At 41.5% G+C, this 12,545-nt stretch overlaps 1 protein-coding gene across 2 annotated transcripts; it reads right to left on the bottom strand.

The window, feature by feature from the left end:
- Positions 1 to 5,132: 5,132 nt before the first annotated feature.
- Positions 5,133 to 10,957, bottom strand: LOC143847241 (uncharacterized). 2 transcript variants are annotated; one of them, XM_077355999.1, is made up of 2 exons: positions 9,788 to 10,957; positions 5,133 to 6,992 (listed from the first exon to the last, which is right to left on the bottom strand). In XM_077355999.1, the coding sequence occupies exon 2, from the start codon at positions 6,864 to 6,866 to the stop codon at positions 5,325 to 5,327; it is 1,542 nt and encodes a 513-aa protein (XP_077212114.1). In that variant the 5' UTR covers positions 6,867 to 6,992; positions 9,788 to 10,957; the 3' UTR covers positions 5,133 to 5,324. The 2 variants fall into 2 exon arrangements, with proteins under 2 accessions (XP_077212114.1, XP_077212113.1); XM_077355998.1 differs by having other exon boundaries at positions 10,308 to 10,957.
- Positions 10,958 to 12,545: the final 1,588 nt, after the last annotated feature.

The following is a 12,545-nucleotide window of genomic DNA, read 5'->3' as shown; positions in this document are numbered from 1 at the left end:
GTCCCGATTGATGATCCGTAATGTCAGATCAAGATATTAATGACCTAAAACATATAAATCAATGATAGAGGGGGTTCTCACATGGATTTAACACACTAAATTCACCAATCAGGGTATTTTTCAATTTTTCGGATCTAATCATCTCACCAGGTACATCTCTTTATCATTTTGTTTTTTTCAAAAAAATTGAGGATGCATACTTTACCAATGAAATTCTACGGATCAATATATTAGGTTATTGTTGGTTAAAGTAAAGCAAAATGTGGGTGTCTACAGATGCCCCTCTTTGGTAGAGACGACGTAGTCATCGAATACCAAAGTCAAAATGACAGAACCATTTTGCGTAGCTTTAATCGACAAAGGACCACAATGCAACCTAATATAATGCAAGACCTTAGATGAAATCCTAGAATTGGAATGCAATAAAACAAACCCGCTGCGATGCCGCTGGCAACGAGAGAAATGGGATACCATTTTCAAATGGATTTTCGGAGGGAAAGGAATATCGCTTTTGAACAGCTTCAGAGGAAATGAGACGTCATTTTCAAATGGTCTCAGAGAGAATAATGGATGACTTTTGAAAGATTCTTAATGAAAACGCAGCATCATTTTTGAATGAGCTTGGGTAAGCTGAAATACCATATTTATACGGATTCCAAGGAAATGAGACATCATAGTTGTATGATGTTCAAAGGGTATAAGAGACCATAGTTGTATGGACTCGAAGAGAATGAAATACCGTATTTGTACGGATTCCAAGGAAATGAGACATCATAGTTGTATGATGTTTAAAGGGGATAAGAGACCATAGTTGTATGGACTCGAAGAGAATGAAATATCGTATTTGTACGGATTCCAAGGGAATGAGACATCATAGTTGTATGATATAAGAGACCATAGTTGTATGGACTCGAAGAGAATGAAATACCGTATTTGTACGGATTCCAAGGAAATGAGACATCATAGTTGTATGATGTTCAAAGGGGATAAGAGACCATAGTTGTATGGAATTGAAGAGAATGAAATACCGTATTTGTACGGATTCCAAGGGAATGAGACATCATAGTTGTATGATGTTCAAAGGGGATAAGAGACCATAGTTGTATGGACTCAGAGAGAATGAAATACCGTATTTGTACGGATTCCAAGGGAATGAGATATCATAGTTGTATGATGTTCAAAGGGGATAAGAGACCATAGTTGTACGGACTCGAAGATAATGAAATACCGTATTTGTACGGATTCCAAGGAAATGAGACATCATAATTGTATGATGTTCAAAGGGGATAAGAGACCATAGTTGTATGGACTCGAAGAGAATGAAATACCGTATTTGTACGGATTCCAAGGAAATGAGACATCATAGTTGTATGATGTTCAAAGGGTATAAGAGACCATAGTTGTATGGACTCGAAGAGAATGAAATACCGTATTTGTACGGATTCCAAGGAAATGAGACATCATAGTTGTATGATGTTCAAAGGGTATAAGAGACCATAGTTGTATGGACTCGAAGAGAATGAAATACCGTATTTGTAAGGATTCCAAGGAAATGAGACATCATAGTTGTATGATGTTCAAAGGGGATAAGAGACCATAGTTGTATGGACTCGAAGAGAATGAAATACCGTATTTGTACGGATTCCAAGGAAATGAGATATCATAGATGTATGATGTTCAAAGAGGATAAGAGACCATAGTTGTATGGACTCGAAGAAAAGAGGCACCGTTCACAAACGGGCTCAAGGAGAAGACAAGACCATTCACAAATGGACTCGAGAAATGAGGCACCATTCACAAACGGGCTCAAGGAGGACGATACCATTCACAAATGGATTCGAGAAAAGAGGCGCCATTCACAAATGGGCTCAAGGATAAGACAAGACCATTCACAAATGGACTCGAGAAATGAGGCACCATTCACAAACGGGCTCAAGGAGAAGACGAGACCATTCACAAATGGATTCGAGAAATGAGGCACCGTTCACAAACGGGCTCAAGGAGAAGACAAGACCATTCACAAATGGACTCGAGAAATGAGGCACCGTTCACAAACGGGCTCAAAGAGGACACGAGACCATTCACAAATGGACTCAGAAAATGAGGCACCGTTCACAAACGGGCTCAAGGAGAAGATGAGACCATTCACAAATGGACTCAGAGAATGAGACACCGTTCACAAACGGGTTCAAGGAGAAGACGAGACCATTCACAAATGGACTTGAGAAATGAGGCCCCGTTCAAAAACGGGCTCGAAGAATTTAGAGATTTTTTATGAACTTGAATTTGACGTAGGATTGGATTTTTTTTATTTTTTTTTTTTTAATTAAGGATTTGGATTTGATAAATTTTTTTATTTTTGGAAAATGAGGTACCGTCCGCAAACGGGCTCAAGGAGAAGATGAGACCATTCACAAATGGCCTCGAGAACAGAGGCACCGTTCACAAACGGGCTCAAAGAGGACATTAGAGCATTCACAAATGGACTCAGAGAATGAGAAACCTGTTCACAAACGGGTTCAAGGAGAAGACGAGACCATTCACAAATGGACTTGAGAAATGAGGCCCCGTTCACAAACGGGCTCGAAGAATTTAGAGATTTTTTATGAACTTGAATTTGACGTAGGATTGGATTTGTTTGAATCGGGGATTGGATTTGATGAATTTTGGATTTTTTTTTTTTTTTTTTTTTTGAACTCAATGAAATCGGGGACATTATAGATCGTGCCCAGTAAAGATATTGGAAACCAAGACTTTGACGAATGATGAGACGACCAACCTTATGAACGAAGAACCATTAGTAACAAGAATGGATTAGGAACACTTTTATGAAACTTCAACAAGATTTTTCTCAATGAGACTGTTGGTCTTGTCTTCTGGGGATTTTGATAACTGAAACCTTGAACAAGATACTTGAAATTGGTAATTTAGAACAACGGCTCTCTAACATGGAAAAGCGGGATCTGTTTTTTGACAGATGCTTAGATGAACATTTCTTGACCAGGATAGTATTTAACTAACCGGAAGGAAATTCTGAATTTTAATGGTTCATCTTTCTGAGAAATTGGCTCAACCACCATTGCATCTGGGGCTCTTCCAAGCTTAAGGTGCTTTCCTGGGGTATGATCTTTTTACGGAAGCTGGGCTTTCTGATGTTTCTACTTCTGAACTCTTCTGAGTTGATCTTCTTTGAAATGTAGCTGTTTGACTAAATTCTCAAGCTCCTTCAGGTACAATTGAAGGGAGTTGCCTAAGCCGGGCCTCCTTCACCAAGACAGTTACATCATTTGGACATAGGAACGACGATTGACTCTTTCTAAAGAGAAAACTTAGATGAAAAGCACTACTCAAAGGATTGAGCAGCTCTGAAGGAGTGAACTTAGAATGACAAAGATTGACTAACGACACTGACAGACACAGTAATGCTTCTGACTTAGTTAACGTTTATTTGGTAAGTCTATCCTTTCAAGGAATAGTTTTTCAATTGGTAAACACCGGACTTCTTCCTTAAAACAGTAATGCCTCAAGGATTTAATTACGACCCCTAAGATTGCTTAGCTTCCATGCCCCCAGTTTTGAGGATGTCACTTGAATTTCCTTAAACTTCAGTTGATCTTCAGTCTTGATACCGGCTGTAGCCTTCTTATACTGATTCTCTTACCGTGACCAAGTTACCTCTTCAGGGTTTTTAACTTGACGGACCGCGCTAGCCTTAACTTTTGCCTGAACCACCTTTCTAGGTTTTTGATCCAGCAGGCTATCCCCTTAGCTTTTGCCTAAGCCGCCCTTTCGGGTTTTCAACTTAGCAGGGGAATGATCTTAAATTTTGCCTAGACCGCCCTTTCAGGTTTTCAGTCTAGCAGATCTTCAAACTCCGTTATTTTTCTTATTCATCATCATTTCATTTTTTTTATTGTATCTCAGGACCTAGCTCATTAGTTCTGAACACCAGAAGGACTTTTATAGGTAGGATAGGGCTTTTCAAAGAATGGCTTAAGGCTCAACAAAGATTTCGACCGAACCTGTGAACAGGTCGCCTACATATCCCAAGGTAGGAATCAGGTCGTGTGTAGTTCAGGGCGAATGCCCCTAGTTTGAAGATAAATTGTTTGAAGGTTAATTGATTTTTTTTCCTTTTTTCTTTTCTTTCTGGAACAATTAACTTCTCTTCTTTTGGAACTTGTCCCTCTTTTTTTTTTGAAAGGATTGAATTTCTTTTCCTTTTTGAATCGACCGAACTCGGTTCAACCGAGTTGCCTACGTACCCCAGTATAGGGATCAGGTCTCGCGTAGTTCGGGGAAATGCCCCTGCTTTGATGGGTTTTCAAGAAAATTTTATTCAGGCTCGAAGGGTTTGCAAACCGGTATTCTTTTGACATTGGGTTCTGATTTTGGGATTTAATCGGCCAAATGAGGCCTTTCAATGTTCAGATTGGGAATCGATCTGGGTTACTAGAGTCCGTCTGGTAGTGATTATTTTTTTCTTTTTTTCTTTTTCTTTTTTTGTTGTTTTTTTTTTCACGGAGTTTGACGGCATTTCCAGGTAAGAGATAATGGATCTTCTTTTTCCAAGATTCTAAAGCGTGCTTTAGACTTTCATAGAGCGAAACTTGTTCTTTGACATCCTCCATCTATGGATTCGTACTCTTGATATCTGATGATCACTTTTCAATGCTTGCTCTTGAACTTCTTATCTTGAATTTGTTGGCTTTATGTTATGAATTTGAGAACCAAGGTCATTGATTGAAAATATGAAAGTTGTTTCCACTCTATGCCCCTTGTATAGCATATATCTTCTCACTTTCTTCATTTTCTTTGAGCTTTCCATCCATGTCTTGCCCCTGGTATCGGTTGTAGCTTTTCTAGACAATCTTCTTATTCTTGAAATAATTCTTCACACTCTTCAGAGGGTAATGTATTTTCAATCGGTATTCACTGAATCAAAGTTTCAGTGCCAATGTTTATCATTTCAATTTCATCTTTGAAAGGTTGGGATTGGCGCTCCTCCTCTTGTTCAAGTAATTGCTGACTCAAGTGGAGTTTCGTCAATTTTGTTCTCATTTGAGGAGGGAGTCTTACTTTAAGATCAGAAGCATACTTAAGAAACAGACACAAGTGAATTACATTAAGGATTTGGAACTGAAATTTTTATTTAAAGAAAAGCTATTACATTTGACGACCTATCCTGAACATGCTCAGGATTCACAACTCTAAAGAGAAACAGAAGATAACTTGCCTGGACTAGGCATTGACCTTGAACTGTAAGACCGGACTCAACAATTATACTGACCATGATGACTGACTCAACATAAAATAGTAAGTGACTAAAACTTTAACTGCTGCAACCGTTTGGCGTTGAAGGCTCGGCGAAGGCTGGCTCGTATCGGGATAGCAGCTACTAGAACATCTCCACTGTCTGCATCTTCCTCTTCTTCAAAAGGTTCCGACCCAGACGTTTCAAAGGTAGGTTCTAAGGCACAGATAAGAGTGAGAGGATCAAATTTTGGGTCCCCTATGGTTATAGCATTAACAGCATCAGCAGGGTTTGCATGACCAGGTAATGAGTTATCGGGTTTTAGCTCGAACACAAGATCTTTGTTGTCGAGCAACCTCTGGATCCTGAATTTTAGGGCGATGCAATTATCAGTGAGATGGCCGGAATTTCTATGGTATTCGCAGTGTTGATCTGTTCGCCAATTTGCTGGTAAAGGATTGGGAAGAGCCCTAATGTCGGGCAGGATTATGCGACCTGAGGCTAGACACTCCTTGAGTATCTCAGATGGTGGAAGAGGGAGAGGGGTAAATTTTGTCTGGGCCTGTGGTCGAGGTGCGACAGCAGGTTGGGTATAGTCCATCACCATGGGGTTCTGAGATTTGGAAGGCTGAGGATTGGAGCGGGAAAGGTTATTAATTTCAGCTGATGGAGACTTCCTGAATTCTCTGGTATTCGGGTTACTTCGGTTGAATACACCTTGAGCCATAGCCTCCTCTATTTGGGTGCCTGCCACGATAAAGTGTTTGAAGTCTGGATAATACTGCAACGACATGTGATATTGGAGTTGGGGGGAAATATTTTTCATGATTATCTGGACCTGCTCTTCCTCAGACGGGCGCTCCATCATCTGAGCTGCTACTCTCCTCCATCTTTTCACAAAAATCAGAAAGGATTCCCTCGAGTCTTGCTTTGTTCTCTCTAAATCCTTTCTGGTGATTTCTGTCCCATCATCATATTTGAACTGCCTGATGAATTGCTCGCCGATATCCTTCCATGTCCTGTAACGAGTCTTGTCCAAGACCATGAACCATCTCCTAGCAACCTTGGTTAAGGAAACTGGGAACAATTGAGCCATTTGCTCAGGAGATAAGCCTTGAGGCTGACACATAATGGTGAACATTTGCAAATGTGTGATTGGACAACCCACACCATCATATTTGTCGAAATCGGGCATTTGAAAATTGGCAGGAAGGCGGATTTCGGGAAATAGAGTAAGATCACTGGGATTGAAACCACCCTGGTCTTGAAACTGAATGTCTTGAACTTTCCTGGTAAGAGTCTCTAATTTCTCCATAACAGAATTATCAACCATGAACTGAGAAGGCCTACTGCGATTCTCGCTATATTGCTCTTTTTCCAAATCTTCTTCGGTTTTATCATGGATATTGATGAACACTGGATGGGCAGGTGCTGTTGAAGTAGCTGCTTGGTGCATAGGCCCTTTATCCTTGGACAACGATGGTCCCAACTTTTCAGAAAGCTGAGCCTTGATAACTTGGTTTTCTTCTTTGAGTTCTTGAAGCTGCTGGAGAATCAAGGTAAGAGTATCGGTAATTGCAGCAGGTGGAAGGCCATCTTGGTTATCTGCCATTGGTGAGGATGAGAAAGAAGGAGACGCTGGGGTTCTCAGAGAGGATGGTAGAGAGACAGAATTCCTCTCCAATCGTGAAGAGACCCGAACCCAAGGAGCAGTGGGGTTAGCTATTGTGTCAACTTCCTGTGATGGAAATAATGAACACGAGGTATATGAGCTTGACATTCATGGAGTGTTCATTCTCAATGACTAAAACAAAGATTACTCATTTAAGCAAGTAATTGGGACAATAGAGTGAATCCCAAAAGACCAAGATATGACAATGATAATAAAATCGTATAAGGAAATGCCCCTAGTTCATGGATCATGAGAGTGAACTCTGAAGGACTTAGCAAAATATTCTCGAAGAAGGTTGTCCTTAGAGTAAGAAAGACTAAGAGTACAAGCAAGATTGGATCATCTGGACCAGGCATGATCAGATCATGAGATTGCATAATCGAAAGATTGTGAGATTGTGCTCCTGCCAGTTAGGGGATGGCATGAAGATACGATCGAATCGTATGGCAGAAGAATGAAAGACGCACGATCAAGAGATTAGATGAGATAGCATAAGATTGCTTTCAACGGATAGATCATGAATGACTAATCCTATGAGATCTTTGGAAATGATGGGATTTATATCCTAACCCCAAAGGGAAAGTTTTTTAATCTTCACACATTTTATCAGTGTTACCTGAAGGTATCAACCCTAATCCTAATCTAGCGGAGTGGAGAGAGGATCTCAACTCATGACTTTGTTCGTGTATCTAAGGACCGATCTTAGCCATTGGAAGATGGACTACGGCCTAATCTAGACACAAATAGGTAGGATATCCTAAACTAGGCTCACACACGTGATGCACATGTGTTCGTATACTACATGCATGTGTGGGTTAATCTAGGGGTAAGGCCAAGAGTTCCCTTAGCGCGAATCCCTGTTCGATATACTGTACCAGTGTCCGGCGTATCAGTACGTGAACAAGAGATCCGTTTACGTACCATAAAGGTACTAGGCTAAGGGTGGAATGCTTCTCTAGCACAGAGGCACCAGGTGATGAAATCCCAGTCAACCATGCTAGATAACACTCCGGGTTCCTAAAATAGGACGTGTGTGCACGTGAGATGCAAGGGTTTAGATGCAAGTGATGTAAGTGTGTGCAATATGTTTGCGCAATCTATGATGCCTTCAGGTTTTGTTAGATTAAGTTCAAGTAAAAGGTGATGAGAAAATAAAACAAGACAAACTAATCTAACAAGTATAGAGTTTTTATGAGCCAGTTAAATTAAATTCAAATGAATTATCTTTTGAAATTTTAATGAAGTTAGGTGATCCCCAGCAGAGTCGCCAAACTGTGGTACCCGGATCCCGCGAGAGGGGTGGGGCGTGAGCCGCCGCGCCTCCTCTCTTGGTCTCTCGTATCCACGCGATTGGCGTGTGCATTTTAATATTGATTTGAATTCATCTTTCATGTGAACTTGGGATCACTAAGGCAATCCGAACTCCACACGAAAGAGAATGACAGAGTCGCCACCTAGATGTGGGATCTAGGACCCGAAATTAACCAGAAATCTAGACTCGCTACCTGGTTACGAGAATGGAAGGTATGGGGAGTTATCCACCACATGCACCATTCCTGCCCGATAATCGGTCTTCGATTCCAAAAGCTAACTCTTTTAAATTTATTTTAAATGGCTCATTCAACTCTATGTTAAAGTGCGAACTAAGTGACATGCATCCTAACATCTAATTTCAATGTGAATCCTAAATGTGTATCTTGATTTATTAATTTGTCTGGATTCAATCTAAGTGAAAGTTCTCCTAAAATTCTAATTTCATGGAAAGTCCTAAGTGATTTGATTAAGCATTTACAAGAAAATTAATATACAAAACACCACAATTTGTTGTGGTGCCGACTCGCGGGTGGTATGCCATCAGACATCCAAGCTGCCTACGTACCCAAGCCTCACTGGGATCAGAGTCGACGTAGTTCGGTGCACCTAAGCTAAGCTACTTATGCCTAACTCAACTAGGACACCGACCTAGACGGGATTGACTGTTTCAACAGTTTTAGGAGAAGTTATTTAATTCAAGTTGAGGATTTTATTATCTTAAGATTTCATCTAAGATGCTATATGATTCTCATCTAAATGCAAATGGTCCCTTAGACTAATGCAGGTTTGCCTACATCCTAGTTTACTAGGCTTGTCCTAGGGAAAGATTGGGTGACTAGTGTAACTAGACCTATGGCACGGTTGCTATACATAGCAAACGTCCGTGATGAGGCTGGACTCCTAACTCTAGGACTCCCTAAAACCTAAGACTCCCTAAAACTTAGGACACGACACGACACCGGTGTTCCTAAATTGGGCTCTAAGGGTCCTTACGACGGAAACCGTAATCCAACGGTTCCGAGAGACACGAGGTGAATCGATTTCAGTTCTTGAGGTTAGTGAAAAAAAGGGATGGAAGAGATGATGAAATAGTGTGAGGGAATGAGAAAGATAGAGAAAGGTGCGACTGAACTTGGGAGTGCCAAATTGCCTACGTACCCCGCGATGGGGATCAAGCCACACGTAGTTCCACTGGGGAGGTTACTTGGATTTTGGAAAACAGAATTGGTATTTGGATCAGGAATCGGGTTTGTATTTGAGCATTGGACTTGAGATTCAGAAACATTGATTTATCAATGGGATTTTGGAATTGGGAATTTGCATCAAAGAATTGAGCATATTGGAATCATCAAGGGTTTGAATTTTCGGAATTCAAAGTGGGCGGGCTTATGAGATTCGGCCAAATGGATTCAGACATGCGACTCGGATTGTGTTGGGATATGACTTGGTTGGATTGGGTTAATGGTTAGGGTCAAGTGAGTCGGGTCTAAGTTAGGAGCAAACCCGAGACTAGCCATGGTCTAACTAGGAGGAAGCAGGGTACAAACCAGGGTGCGGACCAGGGTGCACCAGGGTGCGAACCAGCAGGGAACCAGGGTGCGAACCAGCAGGGAACCAGGGTGCGAACCAGCAGGGGAACCAGGGTGCAACCAGCAGGGAACCTGGGTGCAACCAGCAGCGAACCTGGGTGCAACCAGGGTCTAACCAGAGTGTGAACCAGCAGGGAACCAGGGTGCGAACCAATATCGAACCAGGGTGCGAACCAGTAGGGAACCAGGGTGCAACCAGCAGGGAAGCAGGGTGCGAACCAGTAGGGAACCAGGGTGCGAACCAGTAGGGAACCAGGGTGCAACCAGCAGGGAACCAGGGTGCGAATCAGTAGGGAACCAGGGTGCAACCAGCATCGAACCTGGGTGCAACCAGCAGCGAACCTGGGTGCAACCAGGGTCTAACCAGAGGCTAACCAGGGGGAAAACAGACCCTACATGCTTCCTAACATGGTTTTTCTTTTAAAGTAAAAGATATGCATGAAAACAGACCCTACATAGAATTGAAATAAATGCCTACCTCTTTGGAAACCCACTTTGTGTTTGATTTTTCTTTGATGGTAATTCCTTGAAGATGATTCCTTGCTTGATAATGACTGCTTTTGATATATATCACCCAACGTATAAAATCACCCGATCCGGCAAGGATGGCCGAACCCTTGAAGAGATGAGGGAGAGGGATGAATTTTCTAAGAGAGGGGTTCTTTTTCTTCTTCTCTTGGATGGTGGGATGAGAGGGTATTTATAGGAGAATGGGATAGGAGGTTAGGTGAGGTTAGGTGAGGTTAGGTAAGGTTAGGTGAGGTTAGGTGAGGTTAGGTGAGGTTTGAATGGTTAGGATGAGAGGAGAGGTTAGGTGAGGTTAGGTGAGGTTTGGATGGTTAGGATGAGAGGAGAGGTTAGGTGGTTTTGGATGGTTAGACCCAGGTCAAGATCTGCCATTGATCTAACGATTTACGGAAATCGGGTCTCGGAATGGAATCAGGGTCCGGGCTATGAAGTGACCCTAGCTTATTTTGTCCCGATTGATGATCCGTAATGTCAGATCAAGATATTAATGACCTAAAACATATAAATCAATGATAGAGGGGGTTCTCACATGGATTTAACACACTAAATTCACCAATCAGGGTATTTTTCAATTTTTCGGATCTAATCATCTCACCAGGTACATCTCTTTATCATTTTGTTTTTTTCAAAAAAATTGAGGATGCATACTTTACCAATGAAATTCTACGGATCAATATATTAGGTTATTGTTGGTTAAAGTAAAGCAAAATGTGGGTGTCTACAGTCACTTAAATTTAGAGCTTTTTGGTGTGAATATTTGCCGTTTTCTAGCATCTTTGAAATTAGTCACTATCCTAAACTAAACAATGATATGGATCGTGGGTTTTCCCATAAAAAGCTTGACCTGACCCAACCCGACCCAAGATAATTTCTTGGGTAAGGTGAGTTCTGAAAAACCTGTCCCGCCCGACCCAAGTTGCAACCCTACTATTCTCTGCCAGCATGTCCTATCCATTGTGGTTTCATTACCCATCTGGAGCAAAGGTTTATAGACTCTAATTTTAATCATTTGAGTATTTTCTAGTTTTAGAATTCATTTAGATTTTGATGGTTTGATGATACCCAACGTAGGCCTTTAGATGCTCCAGTGAGAAGAAGTGACTTGTGCCAAGTTGATGGAGTAAAAAGAGGTAGGGGCAGACTGAAAATAACTTGGGTAGAAACAGTGAGGAAAGACTTGATGGCTAGGAACATAACAGAGAACATGACCTTAGATAGGAGAGACTGGAAGAAAATGATCCATGTAGACGAACCCAACTGGTGTCAGGATTAGACTAAGTCAATTTCAGCCGGATAGATTCTTTCACCTTCATGAAAATTTTCTAAAGGATTCATTAGCCGACCCCGACTAGGTTGGGACAAAGGCTTAGTTGAGTTAAGTTGAGTTGAGAATTTATTTAGGGATCAAAGTTTATTCTCGATAAGAGAACAGGGTTCGTCGTTCCTCATTGCTAAGAGAAAAATCTTCAGTAAAGATCATCGTAGTGATTTATTATAAGAAATGAATCTTATCTGAATTTTGTGTCTGATTAGATATTACACCATTGTGGACCCTGATCCCGAGAGGACGGTGAGCGAGGGACGCGAGATCCCCCGTCAATCCTCTGAGACCTCCACAATGTGAAGGAGACCTCTACCAAGGAAATCTCGAAATGATGCCACTCACAGCATGGGTGACGATGTATAGGTATGAGATACATCTTGATCCGGAGACAGGAGCCTCGAAACCAAGACATACCTAAAATAACTCAGAGTCGCCATCCAGGAAGTCGGCCCTGGAACCTCATAAAATACTCTGTCGCAACGGATAACCAGAGATGCAAAGGTTCGTGCCTGGTGACGAATGAGGAAGATCCGAAGAGCACCCCCAATTCGCCCAAGTACAAGCACTTGGTCTCTTATGCCATTTTTAATTAACTTTGAAGAGTTTTGGGCAAAAATCATGTGAAATGGGAACAGTCATCCCCGAGAAAACATCTATCTACGCATGCATGACCCGGGGATGGGCAAAAGAAAATAAACATCCGAATCCTAACTCATCGCATCTAATCCTAACTCATCACATTCTAGGAAAGCAGTAACATCCACATGCAGAGCTATAACTAATCAAACAATGATAGATATAATGAGATAAGGAAAGCAGTAAAGAGCTATAGCTAGACAGATAATCAAGATAAGACGAATGGAT

The sequence above is a fragment of the Tasmannia lanceolata genome, unplaced genomic scaffold (genome assembly GCF_043159265.1).
Source record: "Tasmannia lanceolata isolate RefF3 unplaced genomic scaffold, GAP_Taslan_0.1 ptg000015l, whole genome shotgun sequence".
Classification (NCBI taxonomy): Eukaryota; Viridiplantae; Streptophyta; class Magnoliopsida; order Canellales; family Winteraceae; genus Tasmannia; species Tasmannia lanceolata.
Note: the sequence above shows the minus strand (reverse complement) of the source record. Positions and strands in the feature narration are given on the sequence as shown.

Coding starts and splice junctions, on each gene's coding strand:
- LOC143847241 (XM_077355999.1), bottom strand. CDS start 6,866: ATGGCAGATAACCAAGATGGCCTTCCACCTGCTGCAATTACCGATACT.